The sequence below is a fragment of the Anomalospiza imberbis genome, chromosome 21 (assembly GCF_031753505.1).
Source record: "Anomalospiza imberbis isolate Cuckoo-Finch-1a 21T00152 chromosome 21, ASM3175350v1, whole genome shotgun sequence".
NCBI lineage: Eukaryota > Metazoa > Chordata > Aves > Passeriformes > Viduidae > Anomalospiza > Anomalospiza imberbis.
The window spans coordinates 7,662,406-7,681,876 of NC_089701.1; the positions used below are offsets into that span (position 1 = coordinate 7,662,406).

The following is a 19,471-nucleotide window of genomic DNA, read 5'->3' on the forward strand; positions in this document are numbered from 1 at the left end:
GCAATGCATCCTCTTGCTGCCCAGAAATTGTTCAGCATCTCAGAGACTCCTGCAGAGTCATGGCCCTCAAATCCAACAGCTTGGATGCCTTCATAATTTATGTGAGACTCCAGTCTCTTGGGCTTCAGTGTGGCCTTTCCCATTGAATTTCCTTCAGAGCTTCAAATAACTCCCAGCCTTTCTGCTCTTCAGCTTCAGCTGAGCTTCACTCTGGTGCCACAAGCCCTGCAGTTCTTTGCACATGCGGGTTGTTCTCACCATCCCTCTTCTCCCCATCTTCCTTCTCCCATTCCTTCTCCTCTCCTGTGGGTCTTGGCAATGCTCTGGTGCTGGTGGCCCCTGCTCGGCCGGCCCAGGGCAGCAGGAGCGTGGCAGGAAGGACATTACGTGGGAGAATATGCATGTTCACAGCTCAGAGGATTAAAGGCCCGTGTTCTTATCACTGCAGAACAGAGTATTATAAATCCAGCCTTAGAATACCAAATCCCCACGTGGCTCGGCCATTGTTTGGGAATATTAAAAAGCTCGGAGACAGAAATAATCAGTTTCCGAATGACACGTTGTCAAATAAAACATTTCTCATATTATCCCTTCTTTCCCCTTTCTCTCTCCCGCTCCCTCAGTTGGATAATTTAACACAAAAAAATAGATTAAAATGAGGCTGGCTTGAACGCCTCCTAAGTTTGACTTTTTTTTTTTTTTCCCCTTTTCCCCAGGAAGATCTCCAGGCATGGTGTTGTTAAACAAGCAGCTGCCAGCACGGGGTCAGGGACAAAAGGAGCATGTTGGAATTGAGCTGCCTGTGATGAGCCCATGGTGCTCACCCAGCGGGCTGGCACCGACACCCCCAGCCCTTTCCCAGGGGCCATTGTCCCAGTGACTGGCAAGAGCAGAGATCTCTGGCTCATCCCCAAAGGATGTGGGAGCTGTAGCTGGGCTGGGAGCCCTTGGCTTCCTTGAGCCAGCGTTGTCATTCTTGAGTCAGAGGGGGAATGGCACACCAGGAACATCTGTGCCTTTATGTCTTCTTGTAGGTCTCTAAGCAGAGATATCTTTATTTAATATGCCAACAGGTTTATTGTCTCCAGGACATTTCCCAGGGGCACATATAAGGTGAGCCCAGTCAGGAAGGTCCACAGTCCCAGGCCTGCCATGGGTACCTAAAACCCTTCCTTGGGTCCAGGTGGCACAGCTGCTCCTTCTGCAAGGCTTTTTCTGTCACTCTGACCTTTTCTGAGCATCTGGAATGTCTCTGGCTCTGCTTTTCCATGGAGAGTGAGTGCCTGTGTGCCCATGGGTGCAGAGTGCTCTGCCCTGCAGCCCCTTTCCAGTGGCAGAGTGCACAAAGAAGTGAGTGATATCCAGCTGGGCAGCTCAGGGATTTGGTGGTGAAGGCCTTGGAGAAGATTTTTTCCCAGCAATCACATCGAGGAGTGTTGTTCTGAAGCCCTTCTGGACCACGAGAACCCTCTCTTTGCTGTAAAGATGCTGGCACATGAGCCAGACCTGGTTTTGCGGCAGGGTTTGTTGTGTTGAAGTTTGTGGCCCTGCTGTGTCCTTGTTACCTGGCCTGGCCTCCCTTTCTGGTGTGCCATGGTTTCTCTCCTGCTATAGTAAAATGCAGCGAACCCCAGATGCAGGGAAGAAATCAAGATGTCTGGCTCCAGATCAGAAGGCTGAAGGACAGCTTTATTAAAACTACACTATATTACATTAATATACTATTTAAAGAGATACTATACTATTCTACATACTTACTTCTTACTTACCTGTCTAACTCAAACTCGTGACTCTGCTGAGAGCCCAACACAGCTGGATCCCATTGGTCACTGACCCCAAACAACCTTCACCAGAACCAACCCAGCAACCACTGCAGGTGAACAATCTCCATATCACATTCCACATAGGGAAAACAATGGAGTGGACATAAAGATTGTTTTCTCTTCTTCTCTCTGTGCTTCTCCAAGAAATCCTGAGAGACAGAATTATGTCTCTCTGTCGCAGAGAATGTGAACGTCACATCCTGCAAACTGGGTGTCTGAGGAAATGCCAGGGGGTGTGGGTGGCTCAGGCCAGGAGCTCCTGTGATGCTCTGAGGTGTCCATGCATCAGGCACTGTGCAAATCCAAGGAAACTCATGTCTGCTGTCCCAGCTGAAGTGTCCATGCTGGTTCTTGTTTCTGAGCATGGAAGGCCGTGGTGGGTCTTCATCCTTCTGGTCCTTGAAGTGCCTTAGTAGTGCAGGGCATAAACCTGGCAGCTCACCAAGCTCTGCCCCCTGCCATGCAGGGATCCCTGAGCATCTCCTGGACAGCAAAACACCTCTCCTGAGCTGATGGTGCACATCATGCAAATTGGGGAACTCAAGCTGAGCAGTATCCTGAACCCCCTGAGTCCTGCATGTGTTAGGAAAATTTTGCAAGAGAAGAGGGGATCCTGATGTGGGGTGTGCTGGGCTGGGCCCCTCCTGTGGCAGGAAAACGTCTCCTGAGGCAGCTCATCCTGTGAACTGCACTTTCCACTGCCACCTCCTTACAGCTGCTCCTGTTTAGGAGTCAGAGCTGTGCTCCAGGTGGAGCCTGGTGCTTTGTATGGAATGCAGAGGGAATATTTCCACGCCTCTGCTCTGCTGTAGAGCTCGGTGCAGTCTGGGCCGTGGCATCCCAGGTGCCCAAGGAACGCCTGCCCTGCCCTGGCTGTTCCTGTCATGCTGCAAAGCCCTGGTCACTCGTGCTGCTCCTGATTTACATGCCCTGCCGTGCTTGTCTGCCACGGGATAAAATTGCTCTGATGCTGCAGAGATTAAGAGGCTGGGAGCTGGCACAGGCACAGCTCTTGTGTGTGTAGGGATGAATTTAACTTCCAGATCAGCCAGAGGCAGAGCTGGCTTCCTTTGGTACTCTCTAGCCAGGCTCCCTTGAGAGGATGTGCTACTTCCATGTACATACAGATATTTGGATTTTTTTTTTTTTTTTTGGTTAAAGATTTTTATTTTTAATGTTGCTGAGAGCTGTATTGAATAAAATTTGGAGGAGGGGAAAAACAAGAGCTTATTAGAAAAAGTCTGATGTGCTGTGCCCCAGCTCTGCAGCTGATCTTGAAACCACTGGGAAATCAGACCAGAAATGTTGGAGCTGGGGTAACCATGCCTTGGGAGCATTGCCTGTGAGGGGCCATTTGTTGCACCATCATTTTTGGGAAATGCATGTCTCTGCTAAGGCTTTATTGCTGCTGGGTCACTGTTGGGTTGTTTTAATGAGGTTTTTTCTCCTAACTGGTGGACAGTGATTATCCCCATTCCCCTTCTCCCCACATGTAGGGGGCCTGGGGGTCCCAAGGAGTGAGGTGGAGAGAACAAAGTCCCTGGGAGAATGGTCAGAGTTGAGCTGGAGGTGTCGCTGTGCTATTCCCAGCTGAAGACCACCCCTGGCATCCTCATCTACCTGCCCGTGACCTCACACCTGAGAGGTGGCTGCTCCACGAATACACCTGTGTGTGGCTCAGGGGCTGCTGATGGAAGGGTGTTCTGGGGCTTTACTCAGAGGGAGGTGAAGCACTGGAACAGATTGTCCAGGGAAGCTGTGGGTGCACCATCCCTGGAAATGTTCAAGTTTGGATGGGGGTGAAGCAACCTTGCCCTAGTGGATGGTGTCCAGTTCTGGCCCCTCAGTTTGGGAAGGACGTTGAGACGCTCGAGCGTGTCCAGAGGAGGCAACGAGGCTGGAGAGGGGCTGGGAACACAAACCCTGTGAGGAACCACTGAGGGAGCTGGGGGCGCTCAGCCAGGAGAAAAGGAGACTCAGGGGTGAGCTGATCACTCTGTACAGCTCCTGAAAGGTGGCTGTGCTCAGGTGGGGTTGGGCTCTTCCTCCAGACAGCACTGACAGAACCAGAGGACACAGTCTCAAGCTGCACCAAGGGAAATTTAGGTTGGATATTAGGAAAAAGTTTTTCACAGAAAGGGTGATAAAGTTCTGGAATGGCTGCCCGGGGAGGTGGTGCAGTCACCATCCCTGGGTGTGTTTAAAACAAGCCTGGATGTGGCACTGGGTGCCAGGGTTTAGGTGAGGGGTTGGGGCTGGGTTGGACTGGATGGTCTTGAAGGTTTCTTCCAACCCAGTGATTCTGTGAATTCTGTGCCCCTGCCCATGGCAGGGGGGTGGAATGAGATGGGCTTTAGGATCTCATCCACCCATCATTCCATGATTCTATGGACCCTGCAGCACCCCATCACCCCTCCCTGGACCCGGTGCACTCCTGACAGTGCTCTGTGCTCTCTCTGCAGGGTGGGCTGATCGCGCTGCTGCTGCTGCTGCTGGTGTTCATGGTGGCCCTGTACGCCCAGCGGCGCTGGCACAAGCGCCGCCGCATCCCGCAGAAGAGCGCCAGCACCGAGGCCACGCACGAGATCCACTACATCCCCTCGGTGCTGCTGGGCCCCCAGGCCCGCGAGAGCTTCCGCAACTCCCGCCTGCAGGCCCACAACTCCGTCATCGGGGTGCCCATCCGGGAGACCCCCATCCTGGACGACTACGAGGGACGAGGAGGAGGAGGAGACGCCGCGGCGGGCAGAGCCCAGCACCAGGGAGGATGAGTTTGGCAGCCAGGTGACAAGGACGCTGGAGAGCCTGGGCCGGGGCGGGGAGGAGAAACCTGACTATGAGAAGAAAGGTTTGTGGCTTTTCTCTCTCTCCTCTGCTGGGGAGCAGCGCGTTCCCCAGGGTATTTCAGCTAACGCATACTTGATTGCTTGCATTTCTAAAATCTGTCTGTCAGAGGCTGCTACACCCACCTCTGCTTATTGAAATGTTATTATGAGCCATTTAATATTGTTCACCTGCAATGCACAGTAAAATGCATTTGAATAAACAAAAGCAAAGCACGTTAGTGCTGTGAGTGACTCCAGCAGGAGCAAGGAAGGGATGTGCTGGCTTGCTCTGTGCAGGGAAGGGATCTTGGGGTGGTGCTGAACCATCCTTCCTTTCTTGTGTGGGCTTTCCAGACAGACTTAGCAGCCACAGTGGCAGGGGTGGGGACAGGGACTCTTTTTGGCTCCATGGAGGAGCCAGGGATAGCCTAGGTGATGCAGTGTGTCTGGAAAGCAGCTCCCTGCCCTTGTGATGGTCATATGTGGTGGCTGAGGTTGTTTTTCTTCCACCCTTAAAATGCTGTTTACTCTTTCTCATTTCAAACAAGGCTGTGATGATTGTGATGGGTATTTTTGCTCAGGCAGATTTGGAGGTGCCCAGGGGTCAATCTGCCATCCTGGAGTGCTGCTCTGAGCATCCCTGTTGGCATCTCCTGGTGTGTGTCTGGCTGTTACCAGCCCATGGGGTTAAGAGATGTCTCCTCAGCCCTCTGCTCAGTGAGAAGGAACAAATGAAAGCCTTCACATCTCATAACTGAGCTACCTTCTTTCTTCTTTCATATTCTTTTCTTTGTTTTGCTTTTCTATAAATTATTTAGAGTTGTGCGAGTGGGGAAGACAGCAGTAACTGCATTTCAGTGCTCTTCAAAACAAAATAGCAAACAAGATCTAGAGCAGAATATTAAACTATCCAAGGGCTTCAGGAACTGGCAAAAATGGACTTACATGACTGAATCCTCTGCCCCAAGCTGGAAGCTGCCTGTGGGATACCTGAGCTGGGAGAGATGTTTCCAAATGCTCCCATCAGCTCTGCTTGTGATGCTGTCAGGCCTTGGGCCTTGGATTGAGGCAGGTTTGTGCCTTGCCTAGTCTGATCCTTCCAGACTGTGCCAGTTCACCCTATGCTTCCTCCCAGATGGGCACTTTTCCCTCTTGGATGAGGCTCTGCTGAAGGAGCCAAGCTATGGTTTGTGCTACTTACCCCTCCCTGCTGAAGCTGCTTAGAGCCTGGATTGCCCAGGATGAGGTGGCTGTGGTTCAGATCTAGGGTTTCTAGACTGCAGATATAAATAGATGTGCTGTGGGCTTTCCACTCTGACCTGGTGGCACAGGCAGGGGAAAGGTGGTGACTCAGACATGCTGCTCCCAGGTGCTTTGGCCTGCACACGAGCAGCAGTCACAGCCAGATTCCTGTGGGGATGGGGCATGTGGGGTGGAGAAGCTGCAGCTGGTACCTGGAGATCCCCAGGGACTGGGAGCCAGTTCTGCTTGGGCATGGCTTTGCAGCTGGATTGAAGGTGGAGGCATTAAGGGACACCCAGCTGGAGCATGGCTGTAGTGCCACAGTGAGATCAGCCTTTCCCTGGTGCCCAGCTGGCACTGCCAGGTTTCATTGTGGCCACTGGGGATGGGTGTGGAGCTGTGCCTGCATCCCAGGGAATCCACCAGCTCCCTTGGGAAAAGCTCTCCTCGCTGCTCTTGCTGAGCTGCCTTGTGATAAGGCATCAGCTGGGACTTGTCAGCAGGCTCCAAACGGTATCGTCGCAGGGGCTGTCAGCAGAGGCTCTTTCAAGTGTCACTTCCCAGCATTAATTACCAGGGATGGCAAATCCAGTGGAGATGGAGCAGTTCTGCTCACCCTCCACCTGCCTGTGCTGCAGCTTCCCCCCTGTGCTGGGCACTGACTGATTTGCAGGTGCTGGGTTGTGCACTTCCCATCACTGGGGATTGCACACCCCACGCTTGGTGTCTGTTGGGTCAGTTTTTCTTTCTGTGAGGAAGACTGTGGGGGTTTTTTTATTCACCACTTCTGGATGTATCTAGTCAAGGAATCAGGCAGGGAATTGCTCTGGATGGCTCTGCTCCATGCAGTCCCTGCCCAGGAGGCCTGAGCAGCACAAATGTTTTGCAGATCACAGCTCAGCAAGCCAAACTTTCCTCCCCAGCTCAGTCAGTGATGTGGATGGGAGGGATGCTCCCGTGTGGTGCCAGAGCATCTGAAGTGAATCCCAGCACAAACAAAACACAGGAGTGATGTGCTGAATAATGACATCTAGCAACAAGCGTGTCTGAGTGATAAAGTTAATGAAATTACAGGTTCTGACCTGATACCAGGCTCTGCTGTGGGGAGATAAACAGCAGGGCAAAGATGAGATGTTTATTTCTCCCTAGCTGCAGTTGTAATCTGGATGCACTGTGCAGGGCCATTAACGTTATTACTGTTATGCAAAATCATTTTTGACTTGGGGGAAAAAAAAAGGAGCAAAGAAAGAAAAATCTCCCAACTGCCTAGAAAATGTAAAGCTGACAAAATTAGAATTGCAGCAGGAGCACAAGCTGACCTGGTGACATTGTACAGAGCCCAGATGAATTTAGACAGGAGAAAAATCCAAGGCAGTTTAGGAAGAAAAGAAGAAAAGTAGTGTTTTTTGGGTGGTTTTTTTTTTTTTTTTTAATTAATAATAAAATGAAATGGAGTGAGGCAGGAAGCGATAGCCAGGCTGTCCTAATTATCCAGCAGGATCCCTTGAGCTGGTTTGGAGCGGGGGCTACTCTGTCTCCTTGTGGGTTTGGGTTCTCTCTGGCAATTAAAAGGTCTCTAGGGTTTTGTGCTCAGTGGGTGTGCATGGTGCCAAGTGGGGTCTGCTGGTGTGGGGTGCAGTTTCTGGGGTCTTGGTCTTTGCTGGGGAGACCCTCCCTCTCTGAACTCAGCCCCAGTAAGTACATGGGGTTCAGTGATTATGGGAATTTGGGTACATTTGTGCAGGTGTTGTCACTTCCTCACCGCCTCTGTCCTCACTTCACTGTGGAGTTTCCAGTCCATGCTCCTCATGGGTTCTGCTCTCTGCTTTTCCCAAGCAGATGGCCTCAAGCTCCATCCCTTCAGGAATTCCTCACGTGCTTTTCTCATTTAATATACACAGCTCTCATCCTCACAGACACAGCTTCATCCTACAGCAGCAGGAGCCCTTTGCTTTTGTCCATCAAGTCCTGTTTTGAGGGCCTCTGGGCCCCAGTCCATTGCAGGTGGCACTGCTGCATCCCTGTCTGGGATGCACTGGATACACAGTGGTGGAGTTGGTAAACAAAGGTAAAGTCCAGCAACCTCAGGATGGGATTGCCCACAAGTTCCTCAGAGAGATTTTGCCAAACCAAATCTCCTAAGGATCAGCAAGAAATAGAACTTCTGCCTGGTGAAAACTGAGGAGAAATCAGACTTGAAAATCGACTATCTGCAATTCCACTCCTGCAACAAAGGACCCATCTTTATTTCTCGGTTTCTTTCATGTTCAAAAAAAGAACATTTCAAGCAGGCCTTTGTGCTGGCTTCACAGGCTCTGCAGTCTGGGTATGGCCTCCAAGTCTAGACAGGAGACAGGACTTATTACTGATGGTTCCAATGATTAATACCATGGGCATATCAAAGGTGTGGTTGGGCACTCATCTTGAATTCCTCTCCTGGACTTACTTCTCCCCTGCTGTGTTGGCTCAGGTAAACCTCTGAAGTTTCTCTTACTTAATCCATGGATGTTTTTCTCAGCAGCGGTAGTGAGATGCTTTTGAGCATTCCTGAAAGATGGTCTGGCTCCTAGAGTGCACCTGGAGATGTGGATCCAACTCCACTCTGCTACTGGCTGCTCTGATAGCCCTGGTCATGTCATTTAATGGTCCAGTCCTCATCTGGGGGTTGCAGAGGGAGCCAAGTCAGACAGCAGGCAGGGCAGCATAAGGAAATGTTGGGAACTGCTGATGTCAGGGTTTGTGGTCCCCCCAGCCAAGCTGCTCTGGGTGGCGCAGCCCAGGAGAACGGTGGGAGAAGGGATTTAGGCAGGGGAGACAAATGGCTTTGAGGTAACAGCAAAAAGCAGGGGAAGGATCCTGATGATGGCAAGAGAGGGCTTCCTGTGCCCCCCACCAGCACTGGAGTAGCTGTTCTGGTGGCCACATCTCAGAATTGTTTTTGCTGCCAGTGGAGTCTCCTCTGGGGAGAGGTAAGGCAGTGCTCTGCTGGAGGGCAGGGTGTTGGGACTGTGGAAAGGGACATTTTGGGGGCTGAGCTGTGCAAGAGGAGGGCAGGTAGTCAAGCTGTTCCCTAGAGCTGCCATTCATTGCAAATACCTGAGCTGTGCAGTGTCTTGGAGATGAGATTTAGAGACGGGTGTGAGTTGGGGGCAACACCCTCACAATGGACAGGTGATGGTGCTGCTCTCCTCGCTGGAGAAGGGAGAGCACTCAGGCAACAATTACTAGATGTCTGGCCTGATAATGATGTCCTTGGTGTCCCTGAGGGGACACTGGTGCCTGGCTGGGCTCATGGCTGTGCCAAGGTGTGCCATCCCCAGTGCCCGTGCTGGGGCTTGGAACCACTGTCTGCTGCTGCTGTTGGCTCGAGGAGTCAGCTGCAGTTCCACCCTGATTCCCAGCATTAACCAGAGGCTTTCTGAGCCTTTAATAAATAAAGTGATTGCTTAACGTTTGCTGGGGCTGGAGGCTAAAATGGGACACTGCGTCAGGCCAGCATCTGATGTGTCTTGGGGCTCTTCTTTCCAGTGACCTGATGGGATCGTGACCCTCTCTGTACGTGATCAGCTTTTCCCAGCTCTAATCCCAGCCAACTCCTTCTGTAATTTATAGGGACCTTTGAAAATGTGTATTCTCATAACTTGCCAGTGAAAAGTGGTTTTTTGCAGTCCTATAGTCCTGTTCTAAAAAAAAAAAAATAGCTGCAACTTTCAGTTTTAAAGAAATTAAAAGAGAAAAAAAAAAAAAAAAAAAAAAAGGTGGGGGCTCGACAGGGCAGGAATTGGCTCCTAATTCAGGGAGGCACTTCCAGACATGCTTAGGTAGTGTCTCTAGTTAATAAAGACGTTTAAACTGTTTTCAGGCCCAGCATGTTCAATTGTAACTGAATTGAATGTTTTAATGAAGGGAATGAGTGCCCCTGTTAGAGAGGTTACAGCAGCCGTGCCATTGGGTCTTTGGTTCTGTGGTGATACCAGCTCAGGCTTCAGTGTGGATTTGAAAATGTCCTGACCTGCCAGGGAAAAGCTGTGCTTTGCAGAGATAAACACAGTCATAATTAATATATTAATGTATTAACTGTCTTTGGAGATCTCAATGGAGAGCTGCCAGGCTGGAGTTTTAGGTTTGTTGTCATCTTCCCATTGGAATGGTTACCTCCACCCCAAATCCAGGTTGTCCTCCCCAGTGTGGGGGGAGGGAATAGTGGGGCTGTTGGACACGGTCCCCCTCCCTTACACCCCCAAGGAAGTGGATCAGAGCAGCACCATGGATGTGTGGGAGCACACTCAGCACCTCTCCCACAAGAGCCATATCCAACATACTCCTGCCTCTAAGAACGGCACACAAGGGACAGGGAAGCTCCTGGGGTTTGTGGCTTTCCTCTGGTCCTGCAGCCCGTGGCTCATGGGTTTTGTGGCCCATGCTTAATGACAAATTAAGGTTTAAACACCTAGGGTCAGCCAGGGCTCTTCCTGGCTCATGGCAACTGTTGCTGTGGAGAAGAGGCTGGTGGGGTGGGCTCCTGATGAGTTTTAATGTTTTTCTCCCCTCTCTTTGCTACAACCTGCTCATTAATTTAATGAGACAGAGGAGGGAAGAAGCAGTTGGAAAAGTGGCTTTGAATGGTGCCATAGGGACTGGAACAGAAACAGGGTGGTTTATTATGCCAGCATTTTGCTGAGCATCCTGAAGAGATGCTGGATTTGTGAAGTCCTCCTGCTTTGCAAGGCTTGGACTGGTCTCACCCTGACACTCCACAACATCCCAAGTTGAAGAAATACCCTTTGTTGCCCCCTCTTCCAGCCACAGCTGGGTGATTTCTGACTCCTCAGAAGTCAGCAGCAGCTGTTGAATGAGGATTTTTGTGGAGTGTTGTGGGGCTGCAGATGCCCAGTGGGGATGTCATGGCAGTTTCATGTGCAGTAGCCCTGATTCCCCAGGTGTCCAAAGTGTTTTCCATCCAGGCGAAATCACAAGCTCACAGAAGATAAGCTGTGAAGTGTTGGCTGTCCAAGGAAAATAAGCCATCAGGAACTATATTTATATAAATGCCAGGCACACATTGTTCATCACTTTGTGCATCACTATGAATGTTTGATAAAGCACTACATTATTTAAAGGTGTAGCCGGGCTGTGGGACAGTTGTTGACCAAGTTTAGCTTCAAGATGACTCTTTTTCTCTTTTTTTTTTTTTTCCCTTCCCCTGATGGAAAATCTAAAAAAATAATATGCTGCTTGTTTACTTGCCTTGGGGCATCTCAGGTGTCCTTGCCTCTCCTGAGTTTCTTGGCTGGGTTGCATCTTGTGTGCAATGCAGAAGACCTGGGAGAGCTTCAGCTCTGACTGGGGCTGTCACAGAATCCTGGAAGGGTTTGGGTTAAAAGAAACCTAAAGACCATCTTGCTCCAACCCCCTGCCATGGGCAGAGACACCTTCCACTAGACCTGGTTGCTCCAGGCTCTATCCAGCCTGGCCTTGGACACTTCCAGGGATGTTGCTTCCATGGTATCAGCATGGAGTGAAAACCTGCCGCTGGTTTCTGAAGTCAGACTGATCAGAAGAGGATGTGGGATGAAGGAGAACAATCCCACAATGTTCCCCATTTCTACTGGAAGTACCTAAATGCTGGTTAGGACTCAGCCCTTGGGATGTGGGGCTCGGGGCTGAGGCTGCTCTGGATCCTGTCACCTGAAAGAGTGATGGGCTGGTCTTAGACCACAGCATTCAGCCCTTTTTCTCCTTGGTTTTTTAGTGGCATTGTGGCTCCACCAGTCAGCATGTGGAGATTTCCCCCCATTATTCCATCCCAGACTTTGGGTTTTATGGGGAAGGGAGCAGGGAGGGCAGCTGCAGCACCACCTTTTCACTCTGTTTGCATGTCCTCTTCCCATCGGTTGTGTTTTACCTGGCTATGGCACCGAGACGATTTTGTCAGCTGGCTCCTAAGGAAGATGGATTGAGGCTGATACTGGGTCTGCAGGCACCTTCCAGCCCCATTCATCATTAGGCACTGACCTCCCTGAAGGACCAGTGGGAGAGGAAACTTATTAACAAGGTGCTTCAAATCAATCCTTTCTGACGGCCCTGCTGAGTTACGGCGTTTGCTGCGACTCTCCCACTGGGTCCTGTGAGTGTGGCAGTGCTCAGCCTCACTTCTTTACCTGTGGGGCTTGGAATAGGTTTGGTTTTGATATCCTGGGCTTTCTGGGTGTTCCCAGGTCTTCTCCTGAGCCAACAAACCAGCTTTCAGCTCATTCTCTGCTGCCTGCTGCCTCCACCCATGTGCTGCCCAGTGCCCAGGTTGTGTCCTCTTGGTGCTGCGTTTGGAGCTGAAGTTCCTGGCCACATTGAGAGACTTTGGTAGTTTGTCCTTCTCCCCTGAGTTGGCATCACTCCCTCATTCATCCTGGCACATGGCACAGCATTGTCAGTATTGTGAAAAATGTCACTTTGTTTGCTGGGCAGAGGAAATGTATTTTCTAACTAAAAAGTTAATTCTGCACCATGCTGCTGAGCACAGAGTTGGGGAGTGGTGGAGACTGGCCAGGGGCCACTGTGCCACATTTCCCACCCATATTGGCCAGCTGTGGCTGTTCCTGGAGCCCTGTCCTGCCCACGTCCATCCTTTGGGGTGCTGGCACTTGCTCACACTCACTTGACAGATGCCAAAGTGCTGTTGCCCCCAGGTTCGTCCCCCAGCAGTGGCTCCTCAGACAGATGGGGATGGGACTTTTTTCTGCTCTCAGTGAGTCCCTGCCCCAGCTGGCTCCATGGGGCAGTGTCTCCTCTGGCTCTGTGGAGCTGCAGGAGCTGTGTGGTGGAGGGAGGGAGCTGGAGGTCAGTGCTGTGCTCTCGAGCCACTGTCTCTCCTCCACGCAACATTAGCCCCGACTGTTCCGTGTGCCCATTAGCACCAAATCGGGAAGCTTCCTCCAGAGGGTTCTTATTTAACTTTTCAATTATTTGATAACTTGAGGAGCATTAGCTGATACTGAGGGTCTGCCCATCTTCCTTCATCCTCTCTGCTTGCTGCCTAAGCAAAAAAGTTATGATGTCTCATAAAAAACCATAAGTTAAGGGTTTTATTAGAGCTGAAAAAATTGGAAATGTAGTCTCTGTTGGACTGGACCTCCTCAGTGGGGGGAGATGGGGCAGCAACTCACCACCAAAGGTTTTCCTTGCAGGACAAATGGAATAGAAAAATGAATGCCCTGTACATGCTAGGGGAGGGGTATGCTAGAAAGTCTTTGCTCCATTGAAGAGCTGAGGGTTTCCTGGCCAGAAACAGCCCCTGGGAAGAAGCAGCTGGAGCAGCCCCAGGAGTGCAGGGACCCATCAACTTTCAGGAGGTGCTCTCTAGGCAGAGGCGGGACTGTTGGACCGCGGCTCTTCAGCGTTTGATCTTTCCTAATATGTTTATAATTACATTGCATTATCTTAATTACCAACAGGAGAAGTGGGGGGAGCGGGGGGAGGGAAAGGAGGGAGCTGGAGAGGCAGGGAAGGTGCAGAGTGATGAGTAACTCACAGCCTCCATCCACGGGGCCACGGCTGCGGTTGGAGTTGGAAATTATGCTATTAATACAATGCTTATTCATTTCCCATCATAAAAACATGGAAGCGCATTCCGAATGAAATTAACATTCCGTGACATTTTCCGGTAAACGGTGAGTTTGCACACATGAGTGGAGGCAATTAGCTGGGAAGCGACTGAGCGCCGTGACTGGAGAGAGGATGAAGCAGGGTCAGGGCAGCTGGTGCCGGCTGGGTGCTGCCGTGGGCTCCGGCTCTGCCCATCCCTTCCCAGCGGGATGGGGGTCCTGCCAGCTCCTGCCCACCCAGCTGCAGCGAGCGTGGGAGCTGCTGATGTTCTCGCCTGCTCTCTGCAGATGGGGGAAATGGCAAAGCTTGGCAATAAAGGCGAAAAGCAAAGAGTGGGTGCATGTCCAGAAGGGTTTTGGGGTGCCCTGAGGTCCCTGTCCCCACTGCAGGATGCTGTTCTCCATCCCCCTCCACTGCACACCAGCCTTTCCCAGCATCCCCTTGCCCGTCACACTCCTAAAGCTTTATTAGAACCCAATGGAGGCTTTTTCCCAGATTTGTTAAACTACTGAAAACTTCTGATCCTATCAGGACTTTTTTTTTCCCCTGCCTTGTACCAGATAAGGGCTGTGCTGGCTCCGAGCCCAGAGCTGAGGGTGGTGGAGAATGGGGTAGGGAAGCAGTCATCTCATGAATATATGAAGGAGGAAAGTACATTTGTTCAGTTTCCTTCAAAGGAGACATCTTGAATAAAACTTTATCTGTTCTTCTGCTTCCCTCCCCCTCCAATTTGCAATTGAAATCAGACTTTTGCATATAAAGATCTATTTTTATAGCGACAGATTTATTAATGTATATAACAATCTATTAATGTATTAATAGCTGTGTATTAATAACTATATATTAATAGCTGTGCTAAAAAATGTATACAGCCTCTATTTTAAAACTCAACAAAAAGGGCCAGGAGGGAGAAGAAAGAAAAAGTCGACATAGAAAAAGGCTGTTTTCAAAATGCTCCTGGGTTCCTCTCTCCCTCTGTTGCTGTGTGTGAGAACCCCACTTCGTAAAAGAACTTTTTGGAGATCATCCTTCATCCTTGCTTTTGATGTTTTTTGTATATGTCCCTATATAGAAATATACATTTAAATAAAAGTAAATATATGGAGATATATTTATACGTATGTATTTAAATAAAACAGATATATATGTCCTGAGTTGGTTGTGGAATGCAACCAGCATCTTCCCTGTGTTTCTTGGACACAGTGGCTGCATGTGGCACTTGACATGGACTGCTGGAGATCAGGGGACCAAAGGGGACAGGCTCTCCTGCTCGAGAGAGGTTTGGTGGCTGGAGAAACACACGGAGAGGTGAAGTTCCCAGTGTTTCTCCTGCCTTTGCCATATTCCCTTGCTCTGAGGCAGGATGTGTCTCCCCAGATGTGTTTTCCTCTGAGTACGTGCGAAGCTGTTGTACAAATCTGTACAATCCACTGTCATCACATCAGCATCAGTGTAATTACCTAATTTTATGCTACTAAAGCTCTGTGCTTTGTGGAGCTCAGTACCTTCAGGGTGGCACTGTTGAAAATCAGTCCACATCCCAGTCTCAGAACAAACACCGTTAGTTATTTCATGCTTCAAAAAGCAACAAACACCCATTATTTAGAGCTGGTGAGAAATCAGGGTTTCCACCATGTGGAAAACTTCCAGTATTGTGAAATTTATGCTTGTTCCAAAATAGGATCAGAAAGTCAATTTCTTGAAATACTTTGTGGAACAGAAATTTCTAAAATATTGATCCAGAAACATCAAAATGAGCTTGCTGAATATCAGGGAGTTGATTTGGAGGAAACAATTATAACATTATTACACTGGCACTTTCCTGGTGTTCCTGTGGTGTGTTAGGGATGTGATGATGTATTAGACCTTTAGAGCCTACATCAGTGATTCCCAAGAGAGTCCCCTGCCCTGTGCCTAGAAAAAAGCAGATGTGAAAAATACTGGAAGTAGTCAGTGAAAGGGCAGGAGAGTCTTTGAGAAGAGCCAGCCTGAGGTGAGTGGGCTGCATCCTCCATGTGACCATGCAGGCCAGGAGGTAGAAACCACACTGACCTTGGCTTTTAATTGCACCCAAACTTCTTCCATTTAATCCTTGATTGAGTTTGTTTTGTTTCAAAATGCTCAGTGGAGCAGCTCTTGAGGTGCTCTGGAGTTAGTCCTCTCCCTGAAACTCTGGGAGTGTTGTGACCACTGTTAATACTGAGGGATCAATAACTTGCCTTCTGACAGCCAGAAATCAAAGAGAGAAATGGGAAAACCAGATGCTTAAAAACCTGTATTTTATAAAAATATGTTTTAGTCCATACCTAGTGTGGGAAGCTCTGATAGAAGCTGCTGTTGCCTTGCCAGTCGTCCTCCTGCAGCTGCGGGAGTGCAGGTGTTGTGTGAGGAGAACACGGATGGTTGTGGCTCCAGGAAAAGAACCTTTGAGCCAGACACCAAAGACTTTGAGGCTCAGGGAAGCTGGCACCTTTGCAGACCATAAACCTCACAGTTCTGTTTTAATAAGATGCAAAACCCAAGCTGTAGGACTGTCCAGTTCTCCCACCACCCAATGGCACCATGAGGTTTGAGCCTGGTCTGGGGAGAAGCTGCTCCACTGGGGTCCTCAAGGCCATGTCTGAAGACCAAAACACCTCAGCAAATCTGAGAGCTTTTTTTCTAAGTTCTAAGGGGTATTTCCATCACTGCCTGGCTTTGCTGGCTGGGAACAGGTTGCATAGTCAGAGGGGTTTTGTAGTGTCTTGAGAATGTCTGGGAATAGTGGAGACAACACCCAAGCGCAGCTGGTGGGGGCTCACAAATACTTCATCTCTCACACAGGGTTTGTGGCTGGTTACACTCATCCAGGCCTGGGACTCAGAGATGGGGAACCCCTCCTGGGATGGTGAGATCCTGCTTGTGGCATGTCCCCAGAACAGACCCCTGTACCCATCCAGTGTGTCTGGGAGGGTGCAGCTCTCCTGGCTGTGCTCGAATGAATGCTGCTGCTTCCCATCTCCATTGCAACGGATTTTACCCAAACATTGCTCATATTGTTCAGCTGATGACTACTTTTTTTGTTGTTGTTGTTGTAGTAATTTTTAAGCCAAACAACATATTTCCCCACTGCAATTTGTGCCAGCAGAAAGGAAGGAGGAGAGAATGGCTCTGGGTAGGAATTGTTTTGTGGGAGACGTGCAAACGAATAGGGGAGCCATAAGGAGAGCAAATCGCTTTTCAAATGGAATATGGGGGTGGACAGGAGGGAGGTGTTTGTCAGGAATGTGTGCTGTGCTTTGCAAAGGTAGGGTGACCTTCAGCTGTGTCCTTAAAGTGCTGCCAGAGAGGGAAGCTGATTTTGTGGGGGCTGGAGAGCCTCGTGATTCCCCTGCTCCTGGGGGGAGATGGAGATCATGGCCTTGTGCCAAACCTCGGGGTGGATCTCACCACCTCTGCCAGGATGGAGAATCTCTCAGCACGAAGGTGACAAAGCTGTGAGCTCAGTAGCCCGGGTGGATTTATCCTGGAAGCTGGGGAGGGAAGAGAAGGCGTTTGGCACTCTCTGCTCGAGGGGAGGACAGTCCTGATGCTTCTGGGATGTGTCGTGTTCGGCCAGTGCTGGCAGGAGCTGGTGCCTGGGCGCTGCTGACGTGGCTGTGTCGTGCTGGGGAGCAGCATGTGGGAGCTGTGGAGGTGCCAGGAGCTGCTGGCTGAGCCTGTGTTTGGCACAGGCAGTCCAGGGGGGCTTGCAGGGTTGTGTGGAATAGAGTAGTTCAGTTGGAGGTGATCTACAAGGATCAGCTAATCCAACTGCCTGACCAATTCAGGGCTGGCCTGTACTTAAAGCAAATTATTTAAGACACTGTCTACCCCACAGTAGTGCTTCTTCCCATCCTTTTCTGACCAGTTGGAACCTCCAAGAGCTGCTGTGGGGAGGCCCAGAGGGCAGTTTGGTTTGCAGTGGCCTGTCTCTCTGATGGATGTGATGAACGGCCCCAGCCAGTGCTGTCTCATTCTGTTATGGTGCAGTGGTCTCTTCTCTGTCCCTTTTGGCACTGCTGGCAGTGCATGAAGGGCTGTCCCTTCTTTCTTCACCCCTCATGCTCACACAGAAGCTCTGCTATCTTTCATTTGTCACTGAGGGTTTTTTCTATGCTGCCCACCCATGCTAAACTCTTCCTGCTGAGATTGTGTCAATAGGGTCTTTTCTCATTTCCCTTCTTTCCCTTAATTTTTTTTATTTCCCCTTCCCTTTCCTTTTTTTTTCCTTTTCTTCCCCTGCTTTTTTTTTTCTCTCCTCCCTCCTGCCTCCCTTTCCCATTTCCTTTCTCCAAACCCCCGAGCTTAGGGGCACAGAGAAGCCAACAATGTGCTGGCACTGTGCAGAGCAGCGAGCTGCACCAGCCCTTTGCTCCCAATCCCTGCAGTATTTGTAGCATCATCCCAAACAGCCAGTGGTTGAGGGACCACCCTCCCTCCCCACTGCCCCCCTCTTGGTGTTTACTCCTGTGACAGGTGTGGGAGCAGCTGCCTGAGGATGGCTGTGCCAGCGTGGTGGCCAGATGGGCACAGTCACCATGGTCCCATCAGCCAAGCAGGGGCCATGAGGCTGCTGTGACCTCACTGAAGGCAGGGTCCCCTCCTCCTCCTCCTCCTCCCTCTGTGCTCTCCTGCTGGCCTCCTTTTGGTAAATAAGCCTCAGCTGTGCAAGCCACTCCAGAGCTCCCTGCTCCACCTCCACAAGTCCTGTATCACACAGCCCCAAGGTCTGACTAACTCTCCATCTGTTCAGGGGAGGCCCTGCCACACATTCTGCTGGGCAAGGGAGCTGCAGGGTCAGGCTTTCCCCTGTGAACATGGCAGCAGGAGGCTGAGCCACCCCAGTGCTGCCACAGCATCCTTCCCTGGCACCTCAGAGGGGATGTGTGCTGTGGGGTTGGGACTGGATGCTCTTTGGAGACCTTTCCCTGCTCTGGATATATTTTTTCCTCATGTGATGCTGCCTGCTGGGGCATCTGACATTGCAGGATTCAGCTGTGCCTGCCATAAACATTGGGGATTTTGCAGAGCTCTGTCTCTGATCTGTGGTTCCTGGGGGAGCCTGGTACTGGAAAATGCAAAGATATTACACAGCTGGTCCCCTAGCTCCCTCCCTTTCTGGAGCTTTCCTGAAATGGTTCCCACTGCTGCCACTTAACTCAGGCAGCGGGTTTGATCCCTATTTCTCTGTTGCCTGGGTGGCTGCTCTCCCTCTGTCTCCCAGCACAGCAGCACTGGCTTGAGGGATCCTCTCCTGAGCCCTCCTGATCTGCTCTCTGGTTCTCCCTCTCCCAATGGCCCTGGAAGAGTTCAGAACCATCTCTGCAGCCCAGAGGGGTACAGAAGCACCCTGGGGAGGCTGAGGACATCACCTCATCACCTATGAGCATCACAGCATACACCACAGTTGAGACAGCCATGATACACAGAGTATCATCATACAATTTCAGAAAGCTTCAACCCATACACATGCCATGGGACGTTGCAGGAAGTTGTTTCCTGACCTCAGGTGCTGCATCCCAGCACATGAATGCAGCCTCTGGGAGACCCTAAGGAATCCTGCTGCAGCTCAGAGCATTCCTGGACCAGCTGCTCTTTTCCTGACTCCCACCCCAGCCCTCCCAATGATCTCAAGCTTGCCTGTTGGGGAGTTCCTGCTACCCTAAAAGACTGCCAAGGTTGGGGTACAATTCTGAGCTTCTGGTGTAGAGTTAAGCCTGACCCAAAGCCAGCTCAGTGCCCTGTATGATTTGGACGTTTCAGGATGGATAAAGGCATGACACTTCCACGTGCACATGGGGAAGAGGCAAGGAATAATCAAAAACGCTGGAAAGCAGTGTGGAAAACAATTTCTGTCAAATCCCAGTTTTCTAGTATGGGTGGCTTTGGTAAGATCTGAAATGTGCTGGATGGGTCTCTGTGGGTGAAGTCAGAGGTTCTTGGCAGAACTCCTGTCCA

The 19,471-nt window shown here is 50.5% G+C and overlaps 1 protein-coding gene across 1 annotated transcript in view; it reads left to right on the top strand.

Annotated features, from left to right (window-relative positions):
• Positions 1 to 19,471, top strand: part of ASTN2 (astrotactin 2) — a 319,829-nt gene that overhangs the window by 76,069 nt on the left and 224,289 nt on the right. Inside the window, 2 exon segments of the mRNA XM_068211459.1 lie at positions 4,286 to 4,537; positions 4,539 to 4,671. Of these exon segments, the coding sequence (XP_068067560.1) occupies positions 4,286 to 4,537; positions 4,539 to 4,671 (385 nt within the window).